The following is a 24,960-nucleotide window of genomic DNA, read 5'->3' on the forward strand; positions in this document are numbered from 1 at the left end:
AGGTAGCGTTGAAGTGGGGATTTTCCAGTACGACAATTTCACGAGTGTTCCGTGAATATATGGAATCCGGTAAAACATCAAATCTCCGACATCGCTGCGGCCGGAAAAAAAAATCCTGCAAGAAAGAGACCAACGACGACTGAAGAATATCGTCCAACGTGACAGAAATGCAACCATTCCGCATATTGCTGCAGATTACAATGCTGGGCCATGAAGTGTCAGCGTGCGAAGCATTCAACGGAACATCATCGATATGTGTTTTCGGGGCCGAAGGCACTCAAGTGTACGATCGTGGCATCACGAGAAATCCGAGGAGCCGCCACCACCAGCCATTGGAGGCCAAAAAATCTGAACATGGCTTGAATATAAGCCGAAACCGGTTAATAAACAAATAATATTGCAATCTCGACTGTTCATTTTAACTTAATTACAGCACCAGGTCACTGCTCTCGACAGACTATGTTGTCAAAATGTATGATATTAATGTCCACTTAAGTATCCGGATACTTTTGACCAGGTAGTATACTTCCAGTTCTACGATATTTTTAATGCTAGTATGAAATTGTCGATACCGGTAGAATGAAAGCAGCAGTCCTTTTATCAGCATCGGAACGCTCCATCTATCACAGATGAGGAACAATCATTAGCAGCTGTCCCCGCGCCGGCCAAGCGCTGGGTCGGCAACTGTTGGCAGCAGAACCGCAATGCACTCCAAAACTAACAACGCGTCCAACATAGCAGATCAAAAGTACGATTCGCTCTTACTAGCAAGCAGCCATTCCCGTCCACTGTGCTGGTGACATCTGTATACACTACGTGCAAATTGCGCTTTCTGGTCGGGTTGGATCGATTTGGGGAGGATAGGGTCCAAGATGCCACTCCAGGCGGGTGTAAAATTAATGTGTGCAACGGAAAATAATTAACGCTAAAATGAAGATTTGGCCCTGTCTGAATACCTCCTGAAGCAGATCTTAGGATCTCTTAATTCTATAAATTACAATCTAAACATAAATGAATAATGAAGGCAACTAATCCTACTTAATGATAAACTTTGTTCCTGCTTATATACACTGCTGACCATTAAAATTGCTACGCCACGAAGATGACGTGCTACAAACGCGAAATTTAACCGACAGGAAGAAGATTCTGTGATATGCAAATGATTAGCTTTTCAGACCTTTCACACAAGGTTGGCGCCGGTGGCGACACCAACAACGTGCTGACATGAGGAATGTTTCCAACCGATTTCTCATGCAGAAACAGCAGTTGACCGGTGTTGCCTGGTGAAACGTCGTTGTGATACCTCGTGTAAGGAGGAGAAATGCGTACCATCACGTTTCCGACTTTGATAGAGGTAGCCTATCGCGATTCATCGTATCGCGACATTGCTGCTCGCGTTGGTCGAGATCCAGTGACTGTTAGCAGAATATGGAATCGGTGGGTTCAGGAGGGTAATACGGAACGCCGTGCTGGATCCCAACGGCCTCATATCACTAGCAGTCGAGATTACAGGCATCTTATCCGCATGGCTGTAACGGATCGTGCAGCCACGTCTCGATCCCTGAGTCAGCAGATGGGGACGTATGCAAGACAACAACCATCTGCACGAACAGTTCGACGACATTTGCAGCAGCATGGACTATCAGCTCGGAGACCATGGCTGCGGTTACCCTTGACGCTGCATCTCAGACAGGAGCGCCTGTGATGGTGTACTCAACGACGAACCTGGGTGCACGAATGGCAAAACGACATTTTTTCGGATGAATTCAGGTTCTGTTTACAGCATCATGATGGTCGCATCCGTGTTTGGCGACATCACGGTGAAAGCACATTGGAAGCGTGTATTCGTCATCGCCATACTGGCGTATCACTCGGCGTGACGGTATGGGGTGCCATTGGTTACACGTCTCGGTCGCCTCTTGTTCGCATTGACGGCACTTTGAACAGTGGACGTTACATTTCAGATGTGTTACGACCCGTGGCCCTACCTTTCATTCGATCCCTGCGAAACCCTACATTTCATCAGGATAATGCTCGACCGCATGTTGCAGGTCCTGTACGGGCCTTTCTGGGTACAGAAAATGTTCGCCTGCTGCCCTGGCCAGCACATTGTCCACATCTCTCACCAATTGAAAACGTCTGGTCAATGGTGGCCGAGCAGCTGGCTCGTCACAATACGCCAGTCACTACTCCTGATGAACTGTGGTATCGTGTTGAAGCTGCATGGACAGCTGTACCTGTACACGCCATCCGAGCTCTGTTTGACTCAATGCCCAGGAGAATCAAGGCCGTTATTACAGCCAGAGGTGGTTGTTCTGGGTACTGATTTCTCAGGATCTATGCACACAAATTGCGTGAAAATGTAATCACATGTCAGTTCTAGTATAATATATTGGTCCAATGAATACCCATTAATCATCTGCATTTCTTCTTGGTGTAGCAATTTTAATGGCCAGTAGTGTATTTATTGTAGATTAAAGAAAAACATTTAGATTACAAAGTTTACATTTCCTAAGTAAAATTAGTAATCAATTGCCCAGCTCTGCCCCTTATTATGACTGCGCGGTCTAATATCAATAACGCAAAATGACTGACATCATCTACATACCGAACACTGGAAGACACTACTTTCAGAGATGATCTACGGTGGTATGGAACCTCAGTGGAAATAAACTAACTTGATCACAGCTGTTTAACTTTTATAGCCCTAATAAGCCGAAGCAATTTGCGATATCACCGTATGTACTGCGTCCGGTGTGTCGAAGTGATGGTTCTCGTTCTCGTCTGCGACGAAGGAAGAACTCCAGCCACAATTAAACTCTTTCAAACACTAGGACTGCAGAAGGCGGTCCTCTGACTAATATACTCTAATACTGTCTTCTCCTTTCTCGGTTCTACAGACGAGAAACGCGAACTCCCAATCACAATGACGGACTTCAGATAACGTCTCAACGTAAGTATAGGCAGAGGAAGAGCTCTCAATTACTGAACGTTGCGTACTCAACGACGACTACCAACCCGGAGGTGAAGTCCAGAATCGTTTAGTACAGTATAGTTCCCACCTGTTCTAATTATAAACTCTACTGAGAGCAAAGACAGCACGTCCGTCTGTACCAACAAAAGCTGGTGTCGAGCGACCGTCACACACGGGCGCTCACAACGGAAGACCGCGTCTCTTCAACGCTGGCTTCCCAGCAAGGCTTGCCTCCCCACTCTCGTAATTCCGAAAACGAATCATATTCCCGAAACCACGGAATATTCTCCCTCTCTACACATTCTTCCGACCGCCGACCAACCATATTTGCGAGGAAAAACATATACTAGTACAATGGTACGCTTCTGAGTAAAAATCCTTGGAAATAACCCAGCCTGCGTGGCTTCCGAGGTGCCGCTTCTTCGTTCCTCTCACCTGCGTCCAAGATTTTCAACGTTTCCCAAGTCTAATCCTTCTGGTTCGGCTACAAACCGGCCGGTCGGACTGTTGTGCTCCAGCGCTTAGGTGCTACGACGTCCGTCTTGCTATTTCCTGTGTTTAAGCAGGGCGAAAACACCTGTGTGGGCCTTCCACCCAGGTCTTCACTTCCGCCAGCCGTTTCATTTCCACTGGCGTTCCAACCTCTATTAGTATAGGCAATCATTCATTACGCCGTTTTCATAATACACTCCTGGAAATTGAAATAAGAACACCGTGAATTCATTGTCCCAGGAAGGGGAAACTTTATTGACACATTCCTGGGGTCAGATACATCACATGATCACACTGACAGAACCACAGGCACATAGACAAAGGCAACAGAGCATGCACAATGTCGGCACTAGTACAGTGTATATCCACCTTTCGCAGCAATGCAGGCTGCTATTCTCCCATGGAGACGATCGTAGAGATGCTGGATGTAGTCCTGTGGAACGGCTTGCCATGCCATTTCCACCTGGCGCCTCAGTTGGACCAGCGTTCGTGCTGGACGTGCAGACCGCGTGAGACGACGCTTCATTCAGTCCCAAACATGCTCAATTGGGGGCAGATCCGGAGATCTTGCTGGCCATGGTAGTTGACTTACACCTTCTAGAGCACGTTGGGTGGCACGGGATACATGCGGATGTGCATTGTCCTGTTGGAACAGCAAGTTCCCTTGCCGGTCTAGGAATGGTAGAACGATGGGTTCGATGACGGTTTGGATGTACCGTGCACTATTCAGTGTCCCCTCGACGATCACCAGTGGTGTACGGCCAGTGTAGGAGATCGCTCCCCACACCATGATGCCGGGTGTTGGCCCTGTGTGCCTCGGTCGTATGCAGTCCTGATTGTGGCGCTCACCTGCACGGCGCCAAACACGCATACGACCATCATTGGCACCAAGGCAGAAGCGACTCTCATCGCTGAAGACGACACGTCTCCATTCGTCCCTCCATTCACGCCTGTTGGGGCGTGAGCGGAAGACGGCCTAACGGTGTGCGGGACCGTAGCCCAGCTTCATGGAGACGGTTGCGAATGGTCCTCGCCGATACCCCAGGAGCAACAGTGTCCCTAATTTGCTGGGAAGTGGCGGTGCGGTCCCCTACGGCACTGCGTAGGATCCTACGGTCTTGGCGTGCATCCGTGCGTCGCTGCGGTCCGGTCCCAGGTCGACGGGCACGTGCACCTTCCGCCGACCACTGGCGACAACATCGATGTACTGTGGAGACCTCACGCCCCACGTGTTGAGCAATTCGGCGGTACGTCCACCCGGCCTCCCGCATGCCCACTATACGCCCTCGCTCAAAGTCCGTCAACTGCACATACGGTTCACGCCCACGCTGTCGCGGCATGCTACCAGTGTTAAAGACTGCGATGGAGCTCCGTATGCCACGGCAAACTGGCTGACACTGACGGCGGCGGTGCACAAATGCTGCGCAGCTAGCGCCATTCGACGGCCAACACCGCGGTTCCTGGTGTGTCCGCTGTGCCGTGCGTGTGATCACTGCTTGTACAGCCCTCTCGCAGTGTCCGGAGCAAGTATGGTGGGTCTGACACACCGGTGTCAATGTGTTCTTTTTTCCATTTCCAGGAGTGTAAAAACATGCCGTCATCTTTCATGCAATAAGCGTTAACAATTATTCACAAGACGCACGTCACAATGTCAGTCTCCTTTATATATTCATATATACGATGTACAACCTATCACAAGATAGCTAATTGTGTTTGTAGATCACGGCAAAGTATGTGGATGAGTGCTTGTAAGGTGCGAAATTATGGCCACCTTACAAGGGAAGGAAGTCGGCCGTGCCCTTTCAAAGGAACCATCCCGGCATTTGCCTCAAGCGATTTAGGGAAACCACGGGAAATCGGCCGGATGTGGAACTGAACACTGGCGCTTTCTGGGTTTGTGTACTCTTCCACGACGAGAAGAAATAACACTGTTCCTTTTCGAGCGCCATCATAACCAGTATACCGAATTAAAGCTGAATTTTATTAAGTTCCTGTTCTCCTCACTTGAAGTTAACCTTTAGCTCCACCCTGGGTATGATCATATTACGCACCTTCCCGTCTTTAGTAAGTGTTCATTGGGCAGTGGCCCGCGAGTGCAAATATATGGAGAAAAGCGCTAATATCGAAGTTCACAGCCACATTGCTCAACAGCTATTATATGTCTAAGCTACTCATTAACTCCGTAGGCGAAACGGATTGAAATTTGTCGAGAGAGAGTCAGATGAAAACTGTAAGTATGTTTTAAAACATTATGCACAAAGAGCACATAATCAATAGCACTTTTCGAAATTTCCTCCGTATTTCAATGGAAGTTCGCCAGCGCTTACAAAACGCTTGAATTCCCATACAAAAGAATTCGTTTGGGAGTGTGTGCAATACTTTGTGGTTCACATGTCTGTATTGTCAACAGACGAAACAGTTTTGCCTACACACATTCACGGTGGAGTGAACAACAGTCCCTGCCAAACAAATGCAGTGTTCACTGTAGAATTGGTGGCCATCGCTCGAGCCCTCAGTCACATTCGTTCCTGCACCGGCGAGATGTTCTTAATCGTTAGTGATTTCTGGAGTAGTCTTCAGGCTATCGACCAGTGCTATGCTCTGCACCCACTGTTCTATCTCTTTATCGGAACGGATCTTCTTGCAGGCGAACGCTTCTTTGAGTGGTCCAGGCATGTGGAAATCGCTCAGGCGATGGTCTGGTGAGTTTTAGCGGATAAGGAAGGCATTTAAACGTTTTGTCTGTGATTGTCGCAACTACTGGATCGTCCAGTGTCACGTTGGATTCAACTGGATTGATGAGGTCGAAGGGACCAAAGTACAAGGTCAGCAGTCTCTCCATCCTGTATTCGTCAAGCTGGGAAGAGTTCCCAGAAAGGAAAGCCACGGAAAACAAATACCCTGACGAATATGATTGTAATCGAGAATAAATACAACCGAGAGAGAGAAGCAGGCAGAAGTGAGAGAGGGGTAAGAGGGTGATGGTGGGTAAGATGCTCCACTCAGGAACCAGCTGGAGGCCCTGGAACACAGCATGCAGTGGGAGATGAACCAGTGGCATCCAATCGGAGTTTCTTCGTCCACCATTACCACAAGAAAAACTAATAATGTAGAGAAGTTGACAAAATCTCTGGAAAAAGAGAAGGGCGACAAGAGAGTAAACCGTTGGTGGATGTAAAAGAGTACAAAGAAGTAAAAAGGCGGCAAGGGCAGGAGCCAAGCCGGATCACCAAGCAAGGGCAGCCAGAGGCTTCCCCAGGCGATTCACAGGTAAAACGTAAAACCAGATCATTCGTCTTGGTGTCATTCACTAGCACCAAAGGCAGTGTGTCAGCAAGTTTAAAGTTTCGCCAAAAGGTGGCCATATTAGGCCAGTGCAGTAGGATGTGGGCCACTGTCTGACAGGCACCACACCACCAACAGGGTGGATCTAGACATCGCAGGATGTGGCCGTGGGTCAGCTAAGTGTGGCCAATGTGAATCTGATAGAACAGTAGATTTCCTGTGTGGAGCATGAAGGGAAGATTGCCACACGGTCACTGTCCCTTTTTATTTCTTGCAGTTCGTTTGGAGAAACCAGGGCGCATCAATTCATGTTCCAAGAACGTAACAACTGACACTATAGAGTTGACTAAAGATCTAGTTCTGGTACCCAATCTCCAAAGTCACTATCTTGGTTGCCAACTGGGCCAACCAGTCAGCATGTTCTTTTCCCATGATCCCAATGTGGCCTGAGGTCAAGGCAAAGATGATAACCACCCAGCTTAATGGAGGTCAGGAAGGAGAGCCTGAATAGTCAAGAACAGTGGGTGCAGAGGATAGCACTGGTCGATAGCCTGAAGACTACTCCAGAAATCACTAACGATTAAGAACATCTCGCCGGTGCAGGAACGAATGTGACTGAGGGCTCGAGCGATGGCCACCAATTCTACAGTGAACACTGCATTTGTTTGGCAGGGACTGTTGTTCACTCCACCTTGAATGTGTGTAGGCAAAACTGTTTCGTCTGTTAACAATACAGACATCCATTTATACCACTTGCAATCCTAGAAATGCATTAAGGATGGCCAGGAACAGGTGGCGAAAAACCATGGGGGTCAATAGTGTCTTTCATTCCCAAGAATAGATCGCGACGGATCTGAGGACGGGGTACACGCCATGGAGGCATATGCAATTCCTCCATGACAAAAGGTGACAGCAGGGAAAGTTGGAGATCAGGGTGGAAACACTGTAGGCCAACAGTGATCCTGTCTCCAGTTCTGGACCTCTGTTGCACAAAGTGGATCTCCCTATCTGGAAAAAGGACACTGTAGTTCAGATGCTCAGGAGAGCAGCAAATGTGTATCGTATAACTGAGAAGCAGTAGTCGGTGCCTGTAGTAGAAGCACCCCAGCCTCTGCGAGTAGGCTGTTCACAGGGCTGGTCCGAAAGGTATCTCCTCCAAGTCAGACCCCACAATGATGCATTGGGTCGAGCATCTGCAATACTGAGCCACATACCAGACTCCTATAATCAAGACGAGACAGGATCAGAGTTTTATAAAGCTGCAAAAGTGCAGAGTGCTCTGCACCCCACCTAGTGGTACTGAGGCAGCAAAAAATATTACGGTACGACCAGCACATGCACTCAAACTGGCGAAGATGGGGAAGCCACGTCAACTAGGCTTCAAAGACTAGGTCCAAAAAGCTGAAAGACTCCACCAAACTGAGCAATTGGTCGTCGAATGAAAGTCCCAGTTGTGGATGGACAGTACAATGGTGACTGAAGTGGATGATGCATGCCTTGGCAGCTGAAACCTGGAAGTCATTGGTGAGAGCAAAGGACCATGCCTTTCACATGGCAACCTGCAATCAGCATTCAGAAACGTCCACAGTGGAGGACCAATAGTAAATGCAAAAATCGTCAGCATGCAGCAAGAGTGACACAGTAGACCCCAAGGCTGCAGCTAGACCATTGGCAGCCACTAAAACATAGTCGACACTCAGTACAGAGCCCTGTAGGACCTCATTCTCTTGTTTATCAGGGGTACTGCAGGAAGTACCAACTTGAACCCAGAAAGTACGGTGCAACAAGAAGTTCAGACAAAAATCGTGAAACGGTCCCAGAGACCCCGCTCATGCAGGGTAATGAGGATGGGATGACTCCATGTGGTGTCATAACCCTTTTGCAAGTCAAAGAAGACAGCAATAAGGTGTGGACACTGGAAACTATGACCGGATGGCAGACTCCGGCCAGACCAAAGTCTCAGAAACAGAACGGCCTTGGCGAAAACTGCACTGGGACAGACCCAAAAGACTCGAGGTTCTAACACGCCATCAGCTCACTGTATGTTTGAACAACTTGCAGACAACATTAGTGAGGCTAATCAGGTGATAACTGTCCATCTCAAGGGAGTGTTTACCCTATTTCAGTATGGGCAATCACAATTTCTCATCACTGACGTGGGAAATAACCCACACTCCAGATACAGTCGAAAACAGCAACAACAGGTGTTTCGGCATTTGGATGTGGATGTGGTCTGGACCTGGAGCTGTGTCGGGCAAAAGGCTAGGGCACTGAGGAATTTCCACTCTCATAAAGGAGCATTATGTGGCTCTAGGTGCCATAAAGTGAAAGGTAAGTGAGCTCGCTCCACCTGCTGTTTGAGGACACAAAATGCAGGCCGGTGATCCCCAGAGACAGATGCTCGAGTATTATGTAGAGCAAAATGAGTGCGATAGCATCTGGGTCAGTGTCGACACCACCATTCAAGGAGACACCAGGTACATCTGTGTGGGGGACCGCGTCTGTAGAGACGCCAAACCTTTGCCAAAACTGCGAAGGAGTGGTACGAAAGCAAACGGTAGCAACATATCGTTCCCAACATTCTTGTTTCTGTCGTTTTATGAGGTGGCAGAACTGGGAATGGAGACATTTAAGAGGGTCTACATTGATCGATGCCACTTACAGCATTGGAGGGCTTGTCTGCTTTCTCTAATGGCCACGGCAATCTTACACTCCGCAATCGTATCAAATCCAGGTACCACTCCTTATATCATGCGCTACAAGAAAATGTTCGAACCTTGTTGTAGTCTGCAAGCAGTCTAATTTCCACTCACTACCCAGCTCCGTCACAAGCAGCAGCTACAAGCTTTTTCACAAAAGCTATACAATGTGGCGTTTTGGTGCTGTGGAGCCTCCAGGCGTGGAGGTTCCCTTGTGGCAAGTTGCTAATCATGAGTCAGCTTAATAATAAGAAAAACATAAAGACACGAATACATGATAACAAGACGCAGAGCTAAACACAAAATTTTCCATTCGTCACGACATATTTATGATATCAATTTCCTCCAGTCAGTCACCTGTTGGGTTGGTTGGGTTGTTTGGGGGGGGAGAAGACCAAACAGCGAGGTCATCGGTCTCATCGGATTAGGGAAGGAAGTCGGCCGTGCCCTTTCAAACGAACCATCCCGGCATTTGCCTGGAGCGATTTAGGGAAATCACGGAAAACCTAAATCAGGACAGCCGGACGCGGGATTGAAACGTCGTCCTCCCGAATGCGAGTCCAGTGTGCTAGCCACTGCGCTACCTCGCTCGGTAGACAGTCACCTGTAAAAAATGTATTTAAGACATAACGGGTTTCGAGGGTTCAACTGCAGTTTTTAAATGTCAAACATCACCTGTTGTGGAGCCGTTATCGAAAAATACCAGCCACCACTGCCGAACAGTAACATTTAAGAAGAGCATATGAGCGTGGGTGAATCTTAGCATCAAAGTTTCAACGTAGTAACCAGGCGGTTCAAGTGCCAAGATGTCAAATCGCCTGAAGATTTACTCTGATTTCAACATCCGCCACGATGTAAGGGGTTCATGTCTGCCACAAGTTTCCGTGGAGCAATGGCTTTTAACTTTTTCCTTCTAATGGATTTACTACGAATTATCTTTGCGACCTTAAAATGTTGAGCTCTCAAAACTAGTTATGTGCTGAACAAATGATGTTTGGATAACTAATATCCTTCCACGATTCTCTGCGCTCGCCTTGGCTCACCAAATTACGAAAATGAGAACTTCACGACTCTTCTCTTGTGGCTACAGTAGTAAGAGCCAACTGTACCGATTGACAAACATCATAACGAAGAGAAGATATACATTCATCTTTTGGATTTGCACCTCTCCTATTTCTTCCATATTTGCAGTTAAAATTATTGGATTTAGGTTCCGCCTTTTATTCAAAACACTGATTTTTCTTGTTACCCATTGAGTAACAAGAAGAAAACAGTGTTTTGCGTAAAAGGAGGAACCTACACTGAAGCGCTAAAGAAACTGGTATAGGCATGCGTATTCAAATAGAGATCTTCAAACAGACAAAATACGGCGCTGTGGTCAGCAACGCCTCTATAAGACAACAAGTGTTGTTAGATCGCTTACTGCTGCTACAATGGCAGATTATCAAGACTTAAGTAGGTTTGAATGCGGTGTCTTATTCAGCGCACGAGCGGTGGGACCCAGCATCTCCGAGGTAGCAAAGAAATGGGAATTTTCCAGTACGACCATTTCACGAGCGTACTGTGAACATCAGGAGTCAGGTAAAACGTCAAATCTCCGACATTGCTGCTGCCGGAAAAAGAACCTCCAAGAACGGGACCAACGAAGCCTAAAGAGAATCGTTCAATGTGACAGAAGTGCAACCCTTCCGCAAATTGCTGCAGATTTCAGTGCTGGGCCATCAACAAGTGTCAACGTGCGAACCATTCAATGAAACTTTATCGATATGGGATTCCGGAGCCGAAGCCCACTCGTGTACCCTTGATGGCTGCACGACACAAAGTTTTACGCCTCGCTTGGGCCTTTTGGGCCCTTCAACACCTGCATTTCACTGTTGATAACTGGAAACATGCTGCCTGGTCGGACGAGTCTCGTTTCAAATTGTATCGAGCGTACGGACGTCTATAGGTGTGGAGACAACCCCATGAATCCATGGACCCTGCATGTTAGCAGAGGACTGTTCGAGCTGGCGGAGGCTCTGTAATGGTGTGAGGCGTGTGCAGTTGGAGTGATATGGGACCCCTGATACGTCTAGATATGACTGATAGGTGATCACCTGCATCCATTCATGTCTATTGCGCATTCCCATGGACGTGGGTAATTCCATCAGGACAATGCGACACCCCTCAGGTCCAGAATTGCTACAGAGTGGCTCCAGGAACACACTTCTGAGTTTAAACACTTCCGCTGGCCACCAAATTCCCCATATATGATTATTGAGGATATCTGGGATGCCTTGCCAAGTGCTGTTCAGAAAAGATCTCCACCCCCTCATGCTCTTGCGGATTCATGGACAGTCCTGCAGGATCCATGATGTCGATTCCCACCAGCAGCACTTCAGACATTAGTCGAGTCCATACCACGTCGTGTTGCGGCACTTCTGCGTGCTCGCAGGGACCCTACACGATAGTAGGCAGGTGAACCAGTTTCTCTGGCTCTTCAGTGTATATCTAATCAGAAGATTTATATATTAATGTACGGGCATAAAGGAATGTAACTGAAAAGGAGGGAAACTATTGTGGTAAGCAAGTCATGCCTAATGAAAACTTGTCCAACGCCTGTACTCCCTCGTTTTCGTCTGCAGTCACATTAACAGTTACGGTACCTCAGAAATGTTCTTTTGCTCCGGGATAATGATTGCATTGCAGGTTCAGCATTCCAAACGGTTATCACTGATATTTGTTATTTATTTTACACACGCTACTGGCCATCAAAATTTTCGACACCATAAAGGCGATATTAAAGATCTACGCCAAATTTGTATTAAGTGTACAACGTTCCTGAATACACAAGTGATTAGCATTTCAGTGCATACACTCAAACTAGATAGGAGTAACGCCATCTACATTCTGCACATAAGGTAAGATTACGCAGCTGGTTTCTGATTCAAAAACAACATTTGAATGTTGGTGGTTTGTAGGACGTTCGTTTTAAGCCTCATGTAAGAAGAAGAAACGTCTCCAAGCGCGTTTCCGAATTCGATAGCGGCAGGATCGTGTCGTGTCGAGACTGCAGTTCATCGTTCCACTATACTGCTGCTCGCGATGGCTGGGATTCCAGGACTGTCGCCGGTCACGGTGGCCGAGCGGTTCTAGGCGCTTCAGTCAGGAACCGCGCGACTGCTACGGTCGCAGGTTCGAATCCTGCCTCGGGCATGGATGTGTGGATGTCCTTAGGTTAGTTAGGTTTAAGTAGTTTTAAGTTCTAGGGGACTGATGACCACAGCTGTTAAGTCCCATAGTGCTCAGAGCCATTTGAACCAGGACTGTCGTGCGAATATACGGTGGTCAGGACAGCATGGGAAACAAGCGGTCTTGGGTTATATTGTTGAAAGATAACGTCAGTGAGACCTCAAACATAGGGCACAGCAATCAGCCTTAACACATGAGACATATAATGGCTGTTGTCCAAATTAGCAGCTATACGAACCAGAGGTGATCGTCGCGCGTCCACAATTGCAGGACGTGCTTGGGTCCGTATGTCGATGAAGGTAATTTCTCATCGTTCTTCTCGGGGGCGTCCACACACGGATACGTCCATCATGATGTGGATACGTCCATCATGATGTATGCTGAACTGGGGATCGTCTAAGGAAACGATGTGGTGCCATTCGCCGTGCTAACAGTCCATGCGCCATACTTTAGGTCTAGACCCTACGCGACAAGTGCAAAGGGCAGACGTTGTTCACTGGGCCGTGCAGCGAGTCAAGACGGGCCACGAAATGGGTTTGTTTGCAGGAAAACAAATATCCATACTAACATTGCAACGACGTTTGAAGCACTAAGGACTGTTAGAACGGCGAGTGGCACCACGTCGTCTCTTTAGACGAATCCTAGTTCATCATACATCGAGATGGACGTATCCGTGTGTAGACGTCCCTAGAAGAACGATGAGAAATTGCCTTCGCCATCGTCATTGGGGCCCAAGAACGTGTTACCATTGTGAACACACCACTACCACCTCTGGTTCATGTAGCTGGTAATTTGGACAGCAGACATTCATTTCTGATGTGTTAAGGGTGTTGGCTGTGCCCTATGTTTGAGGTCTCACTGACGTTATCCTTCAACAAGATAAAGCAAGAGCGCTTGCTTCCCATCCCGTCCTGGCCTGCCTCCATACAGAGGGTGTCCAACTGTTACCCTGGCTGCCACATTCTTCAGATATATCATCCGCTGGAACATCTGGTCATGGGTTGCCAAGAGACGGCCATACCATCGCTCAACAGCCGTTAGGATTGATGATCTCTGGCAGCCTGTATTTGCCGTCCAACCTCAGCACCACCGACGCTCAGCCGTGTTAGAGCCATTGTTGCTGCCAGAGGTGGCAACTGTGTGCACTACATTTCGCACCCCGTACATCGCCAAATCACCTACAAATGTAAGCACTTATTCTTCCAACTATACAGTACACACGCATAAGTAAAAATTATTTATTAATTATTCCTCGTGCTGCAATTTTAATGGCCAGTGCACTACATTTTGCACCGTGTACATCCCTTCTGGCAGGGTAGACTCCACCAAATCGGTTACCGTAGTGGTGCTGTTCCAACGTATCTCGTGGGAGAATCTCTGATATACACGAAATGTATTCCCATTTGCGAATATGGACAACCATCAGCTGTAGAATGGAATGACGACAGTAGAAATTTGTACCGGACAGGGACTCCAACCCAGATTTCTCGCTTATCGCGAGCAGTCGCCTTACCATTAGGTTATCCGAGGACGACCACGGCCGGACCCAAACTTCCACACAAGGCCAGTTCAAAAAATTCCGGAACTTGTCAACAATTTTTTTCTACTCTTACCTTTTACTGTTTGTACATGGTCTCCTCCGAAACACTCTCCTCTACAATCGATACGCCGCTCCCAACGCCGTTTCCACTTCCGGATGCAGTCATGGTACGCCTCTTGCTGGAACGCACGAAGCGCCGTCTGCGAATTTTCTTTTATCTTGTCTATCGTTACAAATCTTAGTCCTTTTAACGGGGTTTTCAACTTTGGAAATAAAGAAAAGTCTGCAGGCGCCAGGACTGCAGAGTATGGGTGCTGAGGCAGCATAGTGATTTCGTTTTTTGTGCAATAGTCAAGCACCAACAGGATGAATGTGTGGGTGCGTTATCGTGATGCAAGAGCCACGAATTGTCTCGCCACATTTCAGGCCGTTTCCTTCTCACATTTTCTCGCAGGCGTCGCAGCACGTCCCGATAGTACGATCAATTAACAGTTTGTCCCTGTTACACAAATTTGTGATGAACTAATCCTTGAAAGTCAAAGAAAAGTTTCAGCATGGCTTTGACACTTGACTTGACCTGACCTGACGAGCCTTTTTTGGTCTTGGGGAACCTCTCCCGACCCATTGTGAAGATCTAACCTTCGTCTCAATATCATAACGGTAGACCCACGTCTCATCACCAGATATGATTCTCTTAAGGAACACCTCGTTCTCATTTGCGCGATCCAAAAGCTCTTCACGGATTGCGAGGCGAAGGTCTTCCTGGTCTTGACTCATGAGCCGTGGGACGAACTTGGCGACAACACGATGCATTCCAAAAATGTTACATTCTTCTCCAATCTCTCGGACTGTCAGCCTTCGATTGGCGCGCACAATTTCGTTGGCGGTCCTGACACGAGTGTCGTCAGTAGACGTCGAAGGGCGTCCTGAAGGAGGGTCAACTTGAACTTCCGTCCGGTCATTTTCAAACAGAGTGAACCATTCGTAACAGCGAGCACGGCTTAAACATGCATCGCTGTAGGCTTCCTGTGTCATTTGGTGTGTCTCTGTAAAGGTTTTCTTGAGTTTCACGCGTTTCTCCTCTTAACTCTGCCCTCTCGAAATTCGCAAACTGTGCGACAACGTTCAACTCAATACAGCACTGAACAATAACGGACATAGAACAACGAAACTTCTGGCAGCTACACATTAAACATAGGCGCGTGAAGGGATGCCAACCGCATTTCGCTCCAACACACCATTGACGCGAAATTACGAATGTTCCGTAATTTTTTGAACACCTAGAGTGTCATCAACCATGTGTCTGAAACACCTGAACTCGTACATTCATTACGTATATTCCCATATAGGGGAGGCATTTCAATTGAAAGTCGCTTGTCCGGTTTCGGCGGATAAATACGATATTGCAGAGCCAGCGTTTTTCAGAAGTATGATGGATGCATGCATGTCCGAAGGAACTCTGGTATGGTTCAGAAATCATAGAATGAAACATCAGTGACAAAAGTTGAAGTCGGGCCTGTATGCGTTCTCAGAGAGGTCAAAGCGCAAGTCGACTGCTCGCGAAATGCGGGAAACCAGGGTTAGAGCACAAGTCTGACAAGTTTTCACTAGCCAGGACATATTTCATATCACTGTATCTTCACCGATTTCGTTCCCAGTGCCTCCATGTCACGTCACTGAAATTAATTCAGTCGAATGATAGCGGATCGGCATGTACTCTCTACCAAATAGGTTGAGGTTTATTGTGTGGTATTATCGTTTACGTAAATCTATAACCGCACACAGACAGCAACCAGAGGTCTGGTCAGAGGTTCCTCTGCAGTGCACACTTTTACCTACAGTCTCTCACGATGATGTAGTAAACGAGTCGCAAAAATACGCATATGCTGAAGAAACTTTACTGATAAACTGCGTCATACTGCTCTGATAATACACCAGATTTGCTTTCCGAATAGTAATCCGGGCCGTAGGAGATAACTCAGTTTACACTCTTGGCAGAGCGTATTCTTTTGCCACACTAAACACAACTTTCTATGGGATGCAGTAGTCCACACACAGGACTTTTGGTTGTTATGAATGACTCTGCAGCTGCCGCATAACATTGCCACTTCAATTGTCGCCGTATTTTCTTAAGCGAGCTGGCAGATTCCGCTGTTGCTGTCGCTTAAGGCACAGTATGAAGCTTTAGTTAGCAATCTAGACTATTAGGAGAAAACAACGTTTCCGATACAACGGCAATTTTGCTCTCTGTGCAGTGGAAGGTGCCATGACCAGAAGAACTCGTCGGTCATCCCTAATGCAGATGTCCCCTTTTTCTCACCAACTCCGTGGTTATGTACAGTAGATAGCTACGCGTCATTACTAACAGATAAACATAGATTTGGCAGTTTTAGGGAAAGTGTTTGGCCGTTACAGCAACTTGATTTCGCTGACACAGTTTAAGAATATTCGCTGAATATTTCGTCCAGCGTCATACAGGTATCATATTTTCGAAGGGGAAACAAAGTCAGTTGTAAATAATGTTTCTAAATTTCTCTTACGAACGCATAGGAATTGTGAGCGTAGAAGGAATATTTAGGGTTTAACGTCTTGTCGACGAGGTGGGTGGTCAACATATGGAACAAGCTAGAACGCGGGCAGGAACCATCCAGATATTCACCTCAAACAATTTGGGAAATCACGAAAACCCGGACAGTGATTTGAGCCTCGCTTGTCCTGAATGTCTTAATCTATGACAGCGTTCGCTCGTAGGCACTGTGTAGTTATGACGTATGGGGAGGCTAGGCCGCAAATTAACCGTTTTGGTATTAGTGGAATAAACAAGGGGATAAATGTTCCAATTTGTCGCGTCTGTTGGGTGAAAGAGCAACAGTAATTTACAACGACTATGGTAATTACTATATTTTTAACGAACTAACAAATGCAATAATACACATTGCTACGAAACAGATGAAATTGCATTCACGTCTCACATACCACATTCAATGTAATCATCTGTAGATGGTCCCAATGTAATCATCTGTAGGTCCGTTTCCAGTTTATTACTATATGACACACATTAACACGAGAAGTTGTCACAACATTCGCTACTAGAGCAAGCAAGAACACTTGGTTGTCAGTTTCCAGCTTTGAGGAATGCAAGGGACATAGCTCTGTTCAATTCATCCTTCGGATCGAATACGATAGTTTTTAGGTAGTTAGTTCCAGGTGGCATTTCCAGTCACTTTAAATCTCTCTCTCTCTCTCTCTCTCTCTCTCTCTCTCTCTCTCTCTCTCTCTCTCTCTCTCTCGCCCTCTCAGACGTGAGTTCCCGACAACAGCCCTCTGTGAAACAGTGGCTGTGGAAAAGCCACAACACCGATTGCTCGACCAGAAGGATACTTCCTTACTCCTACGCCAGGGTTCTCCCTTACTGTCTTTTTTTTTTGTAGATGTTTAGTGACCTATCTACTTACTGAACGCTTGTCAATTGTGAAGTGGTCCATTTAAAGGCTTATTTGTAAGCATCCAGCGGCAGCAGAAGTAGTTCCCGAATTATAACCATAGGCATCTGCTTTAAAAAATTCTTAGTGCAACGAGATCTGTGTGTGTGTTTCTTATTCATTTTGTTTCTTATGGTTGTCTGAAATCTACAACTGACATTTAACAACACCTACTGTCGAGGGTCTTTTTCAGTTAAATGGTTCTGAGCACTATGCGACTTAACTTCTGAGGTCATCAGTCGCCTAGAACTTAGAACTAATTAAAACTAACTAACCTAAGGACATCACACACACATCCATGCCCGAGGCAGGATTCGAACCTGCGACCGTAGCAGTCGTTCGGTTACAGACTGTAACGCCTAGAACCGCACGGCCACTTCGGCCGGCTTTTCAGTTACCTTGTATCAAAGACCCATCTGCGAATTATGCTTTTGTCAACAGTACATCTCCTAGCAAATTCATGACTATGAATCAACCAATTATCAGCGAGCCATTCAGTCTAAATAGCAAAATTCTGTAGCTCAATACTTGGCTCATCCCCATTTTCATAAACATTTTACACATTTTCACATTCATTTCCATATAACTTACTGAAACATAAACAGGAACACACACTATTCCACCCATAAAGTAGGATCATTTCTAATGCCAACACAGATAAAGTACTTCTTCCTTTTATCACAAAATAAAAAGAGTCAAAATCTGGACTGTCATAGCAATAGCAACAAAACATCTGAAGATACCACAGTAAGATAGCGGGTGCTTTCTCACTTACGTAGTACCACTATGACGTCTGCACCTTTTTTTTGTACGTACTCTATAAAAAAAAATTAAACGTCCATATAAAAACATCTATGGAACTTTGCAACAAGATGATTCGCAGAACACATCTAGTTTCTAGTTCTGAGGGGCAGAAAATTTTATTGCACGAAACACACAGCTACAAGGTTTAATTTATCACATTTTACACACTAAGCACCCTATATTCTGAGATGATCCCTGGATAAACTCCACAATGACCTACTTGCATTTGTTGTCATTTAAACTCATCTGACTTGTTTTTTAGCATATTACAATTTAATGAACTAGATGGCATATAGAATGTATTCGTGGATATATTTGTCTATTTAAATTATATACAGCAGCAGCGGGATGTATTTCACTCAGGAAGAATCTCTGATCTGTTTTCAGTATTACCCACAAATACAAATGATTTTAGGCAACGCAGTGTAAAACAAAACCATTAATTTGTTATGCCAATTCTGATACACAGTTTTAAACTCGCTAGTAGCCGGTGTCTACTGTGTATGCAATGCGTTTAATTACATGACAGCTTTTTGGCATTTTTCCATAACGTTGCTAGTAAAATATTTTAAACAACAAAACTATTAGGTTAACTAACAGCTTTTGTCAAGTACGTAAAAAAAATAAAACTAAGCAGTGAAACTAAGCACACACAACTGCAGTAAACGTATCTGTTAGCAATGACACGGATAAGAACTGTTGCGAACTTTACGTGAGGTTATTTTTGCTGTACTTGCCTGCCGAGAGCACCAGTGACAGTAGCTTCCATCGTCTGCTAGCTGCCTCCACAGGACGGCCGATGACAAAGCATATGTTTTCCGCACGTCAGAGTACGCAGCACAAAGGACTGCAATCTTTTCATTCACTGTCACCAATTCAAAGGCACGACGTGTAGCTACAAACATGTGATATTGCGCCCTTGCACACTCTCTTATTTCTCGCGCATGTCCCTTCGCCGCCTCTGTCGATACATCGGCGTTGCCAGACCTACACGTGCAACGCCCGCCGGACCAGTTAACAGTAGGCTCTCGTCGCGCGCAAAATACGAACACGGCTTCTCTGCCAAACCTGAATGACGGAACGCTGTTATAGCCCATTTACTGTTCCTACTTCCTTGTACCTGTATATGCCGAATATCCTTCAATTACTCGGCACATTCTTTTCTACTGTTCGTTGCCTCTGTATCCCGAAAGATGTGAAGATTATACGTAATTATATTCTAGGGAAACTCGTCCTTAGGAAGAAAGCTTTCAGTGCATAAGTGTCTGCCACTAGAATAACATGTAGCGCTCACACACTTTCATCTTGCAGACAGCTGATTAAGTTGTTAGGCCTTTTAATTACTGCATCACAATGCTTATTTTCTGTCACGAAATGTAAATAGCCTACTTCGCACTACGTTTGCATATCACACGATTTTTGGAGGACGAATATCGAAATTCAGAAACAGCTTTTTGCTTTTGATTTGATTTGATTTTTTTATTTAGTCCTGTTGATTACATGTTGTACAAAGGGTGTACTAGGAATACAGGACAAGTCAAGTGAAGTTTCGTGTTTACGTGTTAGGCCTAAGTCGATTTTGCTAGTACAGTGAAATATCACCTTTCCAAGCGTCTGTTGTTTTACACGAATAGTGTCTGTAAATCAGCTGTACCGATTTCGCGAGTACGATCAAGCGAGGTTATCACTAACACTCGTAATATTTTTCATAGACGAAGAGTATGATTTCCTAATAGACGTCACTGGGCTCATGAAGAAGAGGCGAAAGGAGACAGTAGAGGAGAAGTATTTAAAAATCTTAACCACGTTAATAAGTGCTACAGAACTGTTTATTACAGCTCATGCACGTTGTAAACCAAATTGCGAGCTGATCGCTGATGGATCATTATTGTATTCCAGCGTTAGAAACCCGAAATGGCTGAAAAACATTAGTATGAGTAAAGATACTTTCCTATTCCTGTGTACAGAATTAGTGAATATTTTGTCACTAGCCTTTATCACCATCAGAGCAGAGTAGAGAGACAGAGAGTGAGAGAGAGAGAGAGAGAGTGTACAGAAATTTACATATCAGTCGGCTATGCAGAACATAAGATTGTTGCCGAGAATTTCGATTTTGGTAATTCAAGAAATATATCATCATTTATGTAACGGTATCTCTTTCCGGCTAATAAAGATAAAATGTATTTATCTTCCATTAAAAACGAGAACTGACTCATTTCCTGGTCAGTCCAATAATTCTTTTCCTTCACTCCACACAAAATTTCTTCGTCCATATTAACTAACATATTAAAAAGCAAACAATAGGGAAATTTATGTAACGGTATCTCTTTCCGGCTAATAAAGATAAAATGTATTTATCTTCCATTAAAAACGAGAACTGACTCATTTCCTGGTCTGTCCAATAATTCTTTTCCTTCACTCCACACAAAATTTTTTCGTCCATATTAACTAACATATTAAAAAGCAAACAGTAGGGAAATGGAGTGTCAGTTCATTAGGAATAATGACGAGCACAATTACAATGCTAGGAGAAAAAAAGATATCCATTACTCTTCATTAAAGTCGATTTCAGCTCAGCAAGCCATGAGTGATGAAGCTACTAGTCTTTGCGGCATACTCAATAAATTAAATAACAATTACATACGTATTTATGTTATTAAAATGAATTTACTTTCCTCTTATGTGAACTCTTTTCTAAAATGAATTTACCATGGTTTGGGGTCACAGCCATGTAATACTTTTTAGATGAAAGTTCCGCCATTTGATTGGATAGGTCGTTTATTATACTGTACAATCATAATTTTGGCCTTTGGCCATTTTCAAGTACCACAATGTTGGACATAACCAACTTCTATAAACTAAGTCATCGCCGACATGTATTAAATTTGGTTATGTAACAGAGGTATCAGATCATAAAAATGAGAACATATTCACGAAGCGTCTGGCAGAAATAAAACAAACATGTAGGCAAACGCTGAATAACTGTGTCATAAAGAGGTCACCAAAAACAGTCAAAACATGTGCAGGCACCATTATCTCCTGCGCATGTAACGACTGTTTTTAGTGACCACTTTACGTCATAGTTATTCAATGCTTGTCACGCATGCTTCTTTTTATTTCAGCCAGACACTTTGTGAAAATCTTTTCGTTTTTATGCTGTGACACCTCAATTATACAGGGTGGTCCATTGATCGTGACCAGGCCAAATATCTCACGAAATAAGCGTCAAACGAAAAAACTACAAAGAACGAAACTTGTCTAGCTTCAAGGGGGAAACCAGATGGCGCTATGATTGGCCCGCTAGATGGCGCTGCCATAGGTCAAACGGATATCAACTGCGTTTTTTACGGTAGGAACCCCCATTTTTTTACATATTCTTGTAGTACGTAAAGAAATATGAATGTTTTAGTTGGACCACTTTTTTCGCTTTGTGATAAATGCCGCTGTAGTAGTCACAAACATATGGCTCACAGTTGGTAACAGTTAGGTTTTTTAAATTAAAATACAGAACGTAGGTACGTTTGAACATTTTATTTCGGTTGTTCCAATGTGTTACATATACCTTTGTGAACTTATCATTTCTGAGAACGCATGCTGTTACAGCGTGATTACCTGTAAATACCATATTAATCAAATAAATGCTCAAAATGATGTCCGTCAACCTCAATGCATTTGGCAATACGTGTATCGACATTCCTCTCAACAGCGAGTAGTTCGCCTTCCGTAACGTTCGCACATGCATTGACAATGCGCTGACGCATGTTGTCAGGCGTTGTCGGTGGATCACGATAGCAAATATCCTTCAACTTTCCCCACAGAAAGAAATTCGGGGACGTCAGATCCGGTGAACGTGCGGGCCATTATGCAAGTGCTTCGACAACCAATCCACCTGTCATGAAATATGCTATTCAATACCGCATCAACGGCACGCGAGCTAGGTGCCGGACATCCATCATGTTGGCAGTACATCGCCAATCTGTCATGCAGTGAAACATCTTGTAGTAACATCGGTAGAACATTACGTAGGGAATCAACATACACTACACCATTTAGATTGCCATCGATAAAACGGGGGCCAATTATCCTTCCTCCCATAATGCCGCACCATACACTAACCCGCCAAGGTCACTGATGTTCCACTTGTCGCAGCCATCGTGAATTTTCCGTTGCCTAATAGTGTCTATTATGCCGGTGCTTCGACAACCAATTCTCCTGTCGTGAAATATGCTATTCAATACCGCTTCAACCGCACGCGAGCTATGTGCTGGACATCCGTCATGCTGTAAGTACATCGCCAATATGTCATGCAGTGAAACATCTTGTAGTAACATCGGTAGAACATTACGTAGGAAATCAGCATACATTGCATTGCCATCGATAAAATGGGGGACAATTATCCTTCCTCCCATAATGCCGCACCATACATTAACCCGCCAAGGTCGCTAATGTTACACTTGTCGCAGCCATCGTGGATTTTCCGTTGCCCAATAGTGCATATTATGCTGCTTTACCTTACTGCTGTTGGTGAATGACGCTTCGTCGCTAAATGGAACACGTGCAAAAAATCTGTCATCGTCCCGTAATTTCTCTTGCGCCCAGTGGCAGAACTGTACACGACGTTCAAAGTCGTCGCCACGCAATTCCTGGTGCATAGAAATATGGTAAAGGTACAATCGATGTTGATGTAGCATTTTCAACACCGACGTTTTTGAGATTCCCGATACTCGCGCAATTTGTCTGCTACTGATGTGCGGATTTGCCGCGACAGCAGCTAAAACACCTACTTGGGCATCATTATTTGTTGCAGGTCGTGGTTGACGTTTCACATGTGGCTGAACACTTCCTGTTTCCTTAAATAACGTAACTGTCCGGCGAACGGTCCGGACACTTGGATGATGTCGTCCAGGATACCGAGCAGCATACATAGCACACGCCCGTTGGGCATTTTGACCACAATAGTCATACATCAACACGATATCGACCTTTTCCGCAATTGGTAAACGGTCTATTTTAATACGGGTAATGTATCACGAAGAAAATACCGTCCGCACTGGCAGAATGTTACGTGATACCATGTACTTATACGTTTGTGACTATTACAGCGCCATCCATCACAAAGCGAAAAAAATGGTCCAACTAAAACATTCATATTTCTTTACGTACTACACAAATATGTAATAAAAAATGGGGGTTCCTATAAAAAAAAACGCAGTTGATATGCATTTGACCTATGGCAGCGCCATCTAGTGGGCCAACCATACGCCATCTGGTTTCCCCCTTCAAGCTGGACGAGTTTCATTCTTTGTAGTTTTTTCGTTTGACGCTTATTTCGTGAGATATTTGGCCCAGACACGATCAATGGACCTCCTGTATAATTAAGTGTAATATATTTCGACGATGACTTCGTTTGTAGAAGTCTGATCATGTTCAACATTGTGGTACCTGAAATAGTCAAAGTTCTAAATCATGAGTGTTCCGTAGAATAAACCATCAATACAGTCAAATGGCGGAACATTCATTCAGAAATATCCTATATAAGAGGCCAGCATGAGTCGCATACACAGAGATGAGCCAAAATACGAGGGCTACTCAGAAAGAGGGGAACGTTTTGGCATTAAAAAAACTAAGTACAAGAAATGCATTTTATTATATACACTCCTGGAAATTGAAATAAGAACACCGTGAATTCATTGTCCCAGGAAGGGGAAACTTTATTGTCACATTCCTGGGGTCAGATACATCACATGATCACACTGACAGAACCACAGGCACATAGACACAGGCAACAGAGCATGCACAATGTCGGCACTAGTACAGTGTATATCCACCTTTCGCAGCAATGCAGGCTGCTATTCTCCCATGGAGACGATCGTAGAGATGCTGGATGTAGTCCTGTGGAACGGCTTGCCATGCCATTTCCACCTGGCGCCTCAGTTGGACCAGCGTTCGTGCTGGACGTGCAGACCGCGTGAGACGACGCTTCATCCAGTCCCAAACATGCTCAATGGGGGACAGATCCGGAGATCTTGCTGGCCAGGGTAGTTGACTTACACCTTCTAGAGCACGGTGGGTGGCACGGGATACATGCGGACGTGCATTGTCCTGTTGGAACAGCAAGTTCCTTTGCCGGTCTAGGAATGGTAGAACGATGGGTTCGATGACGGTTTGGATGTACCGTGCACTATTCAGTGTGCCCTCGACGATCACCAGTGGTGTACGGCCAGTGTAGGAGATCGCTCCCCACACCATGATGCCGGGTGTTGGCCCTGTGTGCCTCGGTCGTATGCAGTCCTGATTGTGGCGCTCACCTGCACGGCGCCAAACACGCAAACGACCATCATTGGCACCAAGGCAGAAGCAACTCTCATCGCTGAAGACGACACGTCTCCATTCGTCCCTCCATTCACGCCTGTCGCGACACCACTGGAGGCGGGCTGCACGATGTTAGGGCGT

At 45.5% G+C, this 24,960-nt stretch overlaps 1 protein-coding gene across 1 annotated transcript in view; it reads right to left on the bottom strand.

Moving 5' to 3' along the window:
• LOC126469899 (sulfate transporter-like) overlaps positions 1-19,483 on the bottom strand; it is a 483,509-nt gene extending 464,026 nt beyond the window's left edge. The window contains exon 1 of the mRNA XM_050097243.1: positions 19,245-19,483. Coding sequence (XP_049953200.1) covers positions 19,245-19,276 — 32 coding nt within the window. The 5' untranslated portion in view covers positions 19,277-19,483. The remainder of the gene's footprint in view (positions 1-19,244) is intronic.
• Between the last annotated feature and the right edge of the window lie 5,477 nt (positions 19,484-24,960).

This window comes from Schistocerca serialis, chromosome 3, assembly GCF_023864345.2.
Source record: "Schistocerca serialis cubense isolate TAMUIC-IGC-003099 chromosome 3, iqSchSeri2.2, whole genome shotgun sequence".
In the NCBI taxonomy this organism is placed as follows: domain Eukaryota; kingdom Metazoa; phylum Arthropoda; class Insecta; order Orthoptera; family Acrididae; genus Schistocerca; species Schistocerca serialis.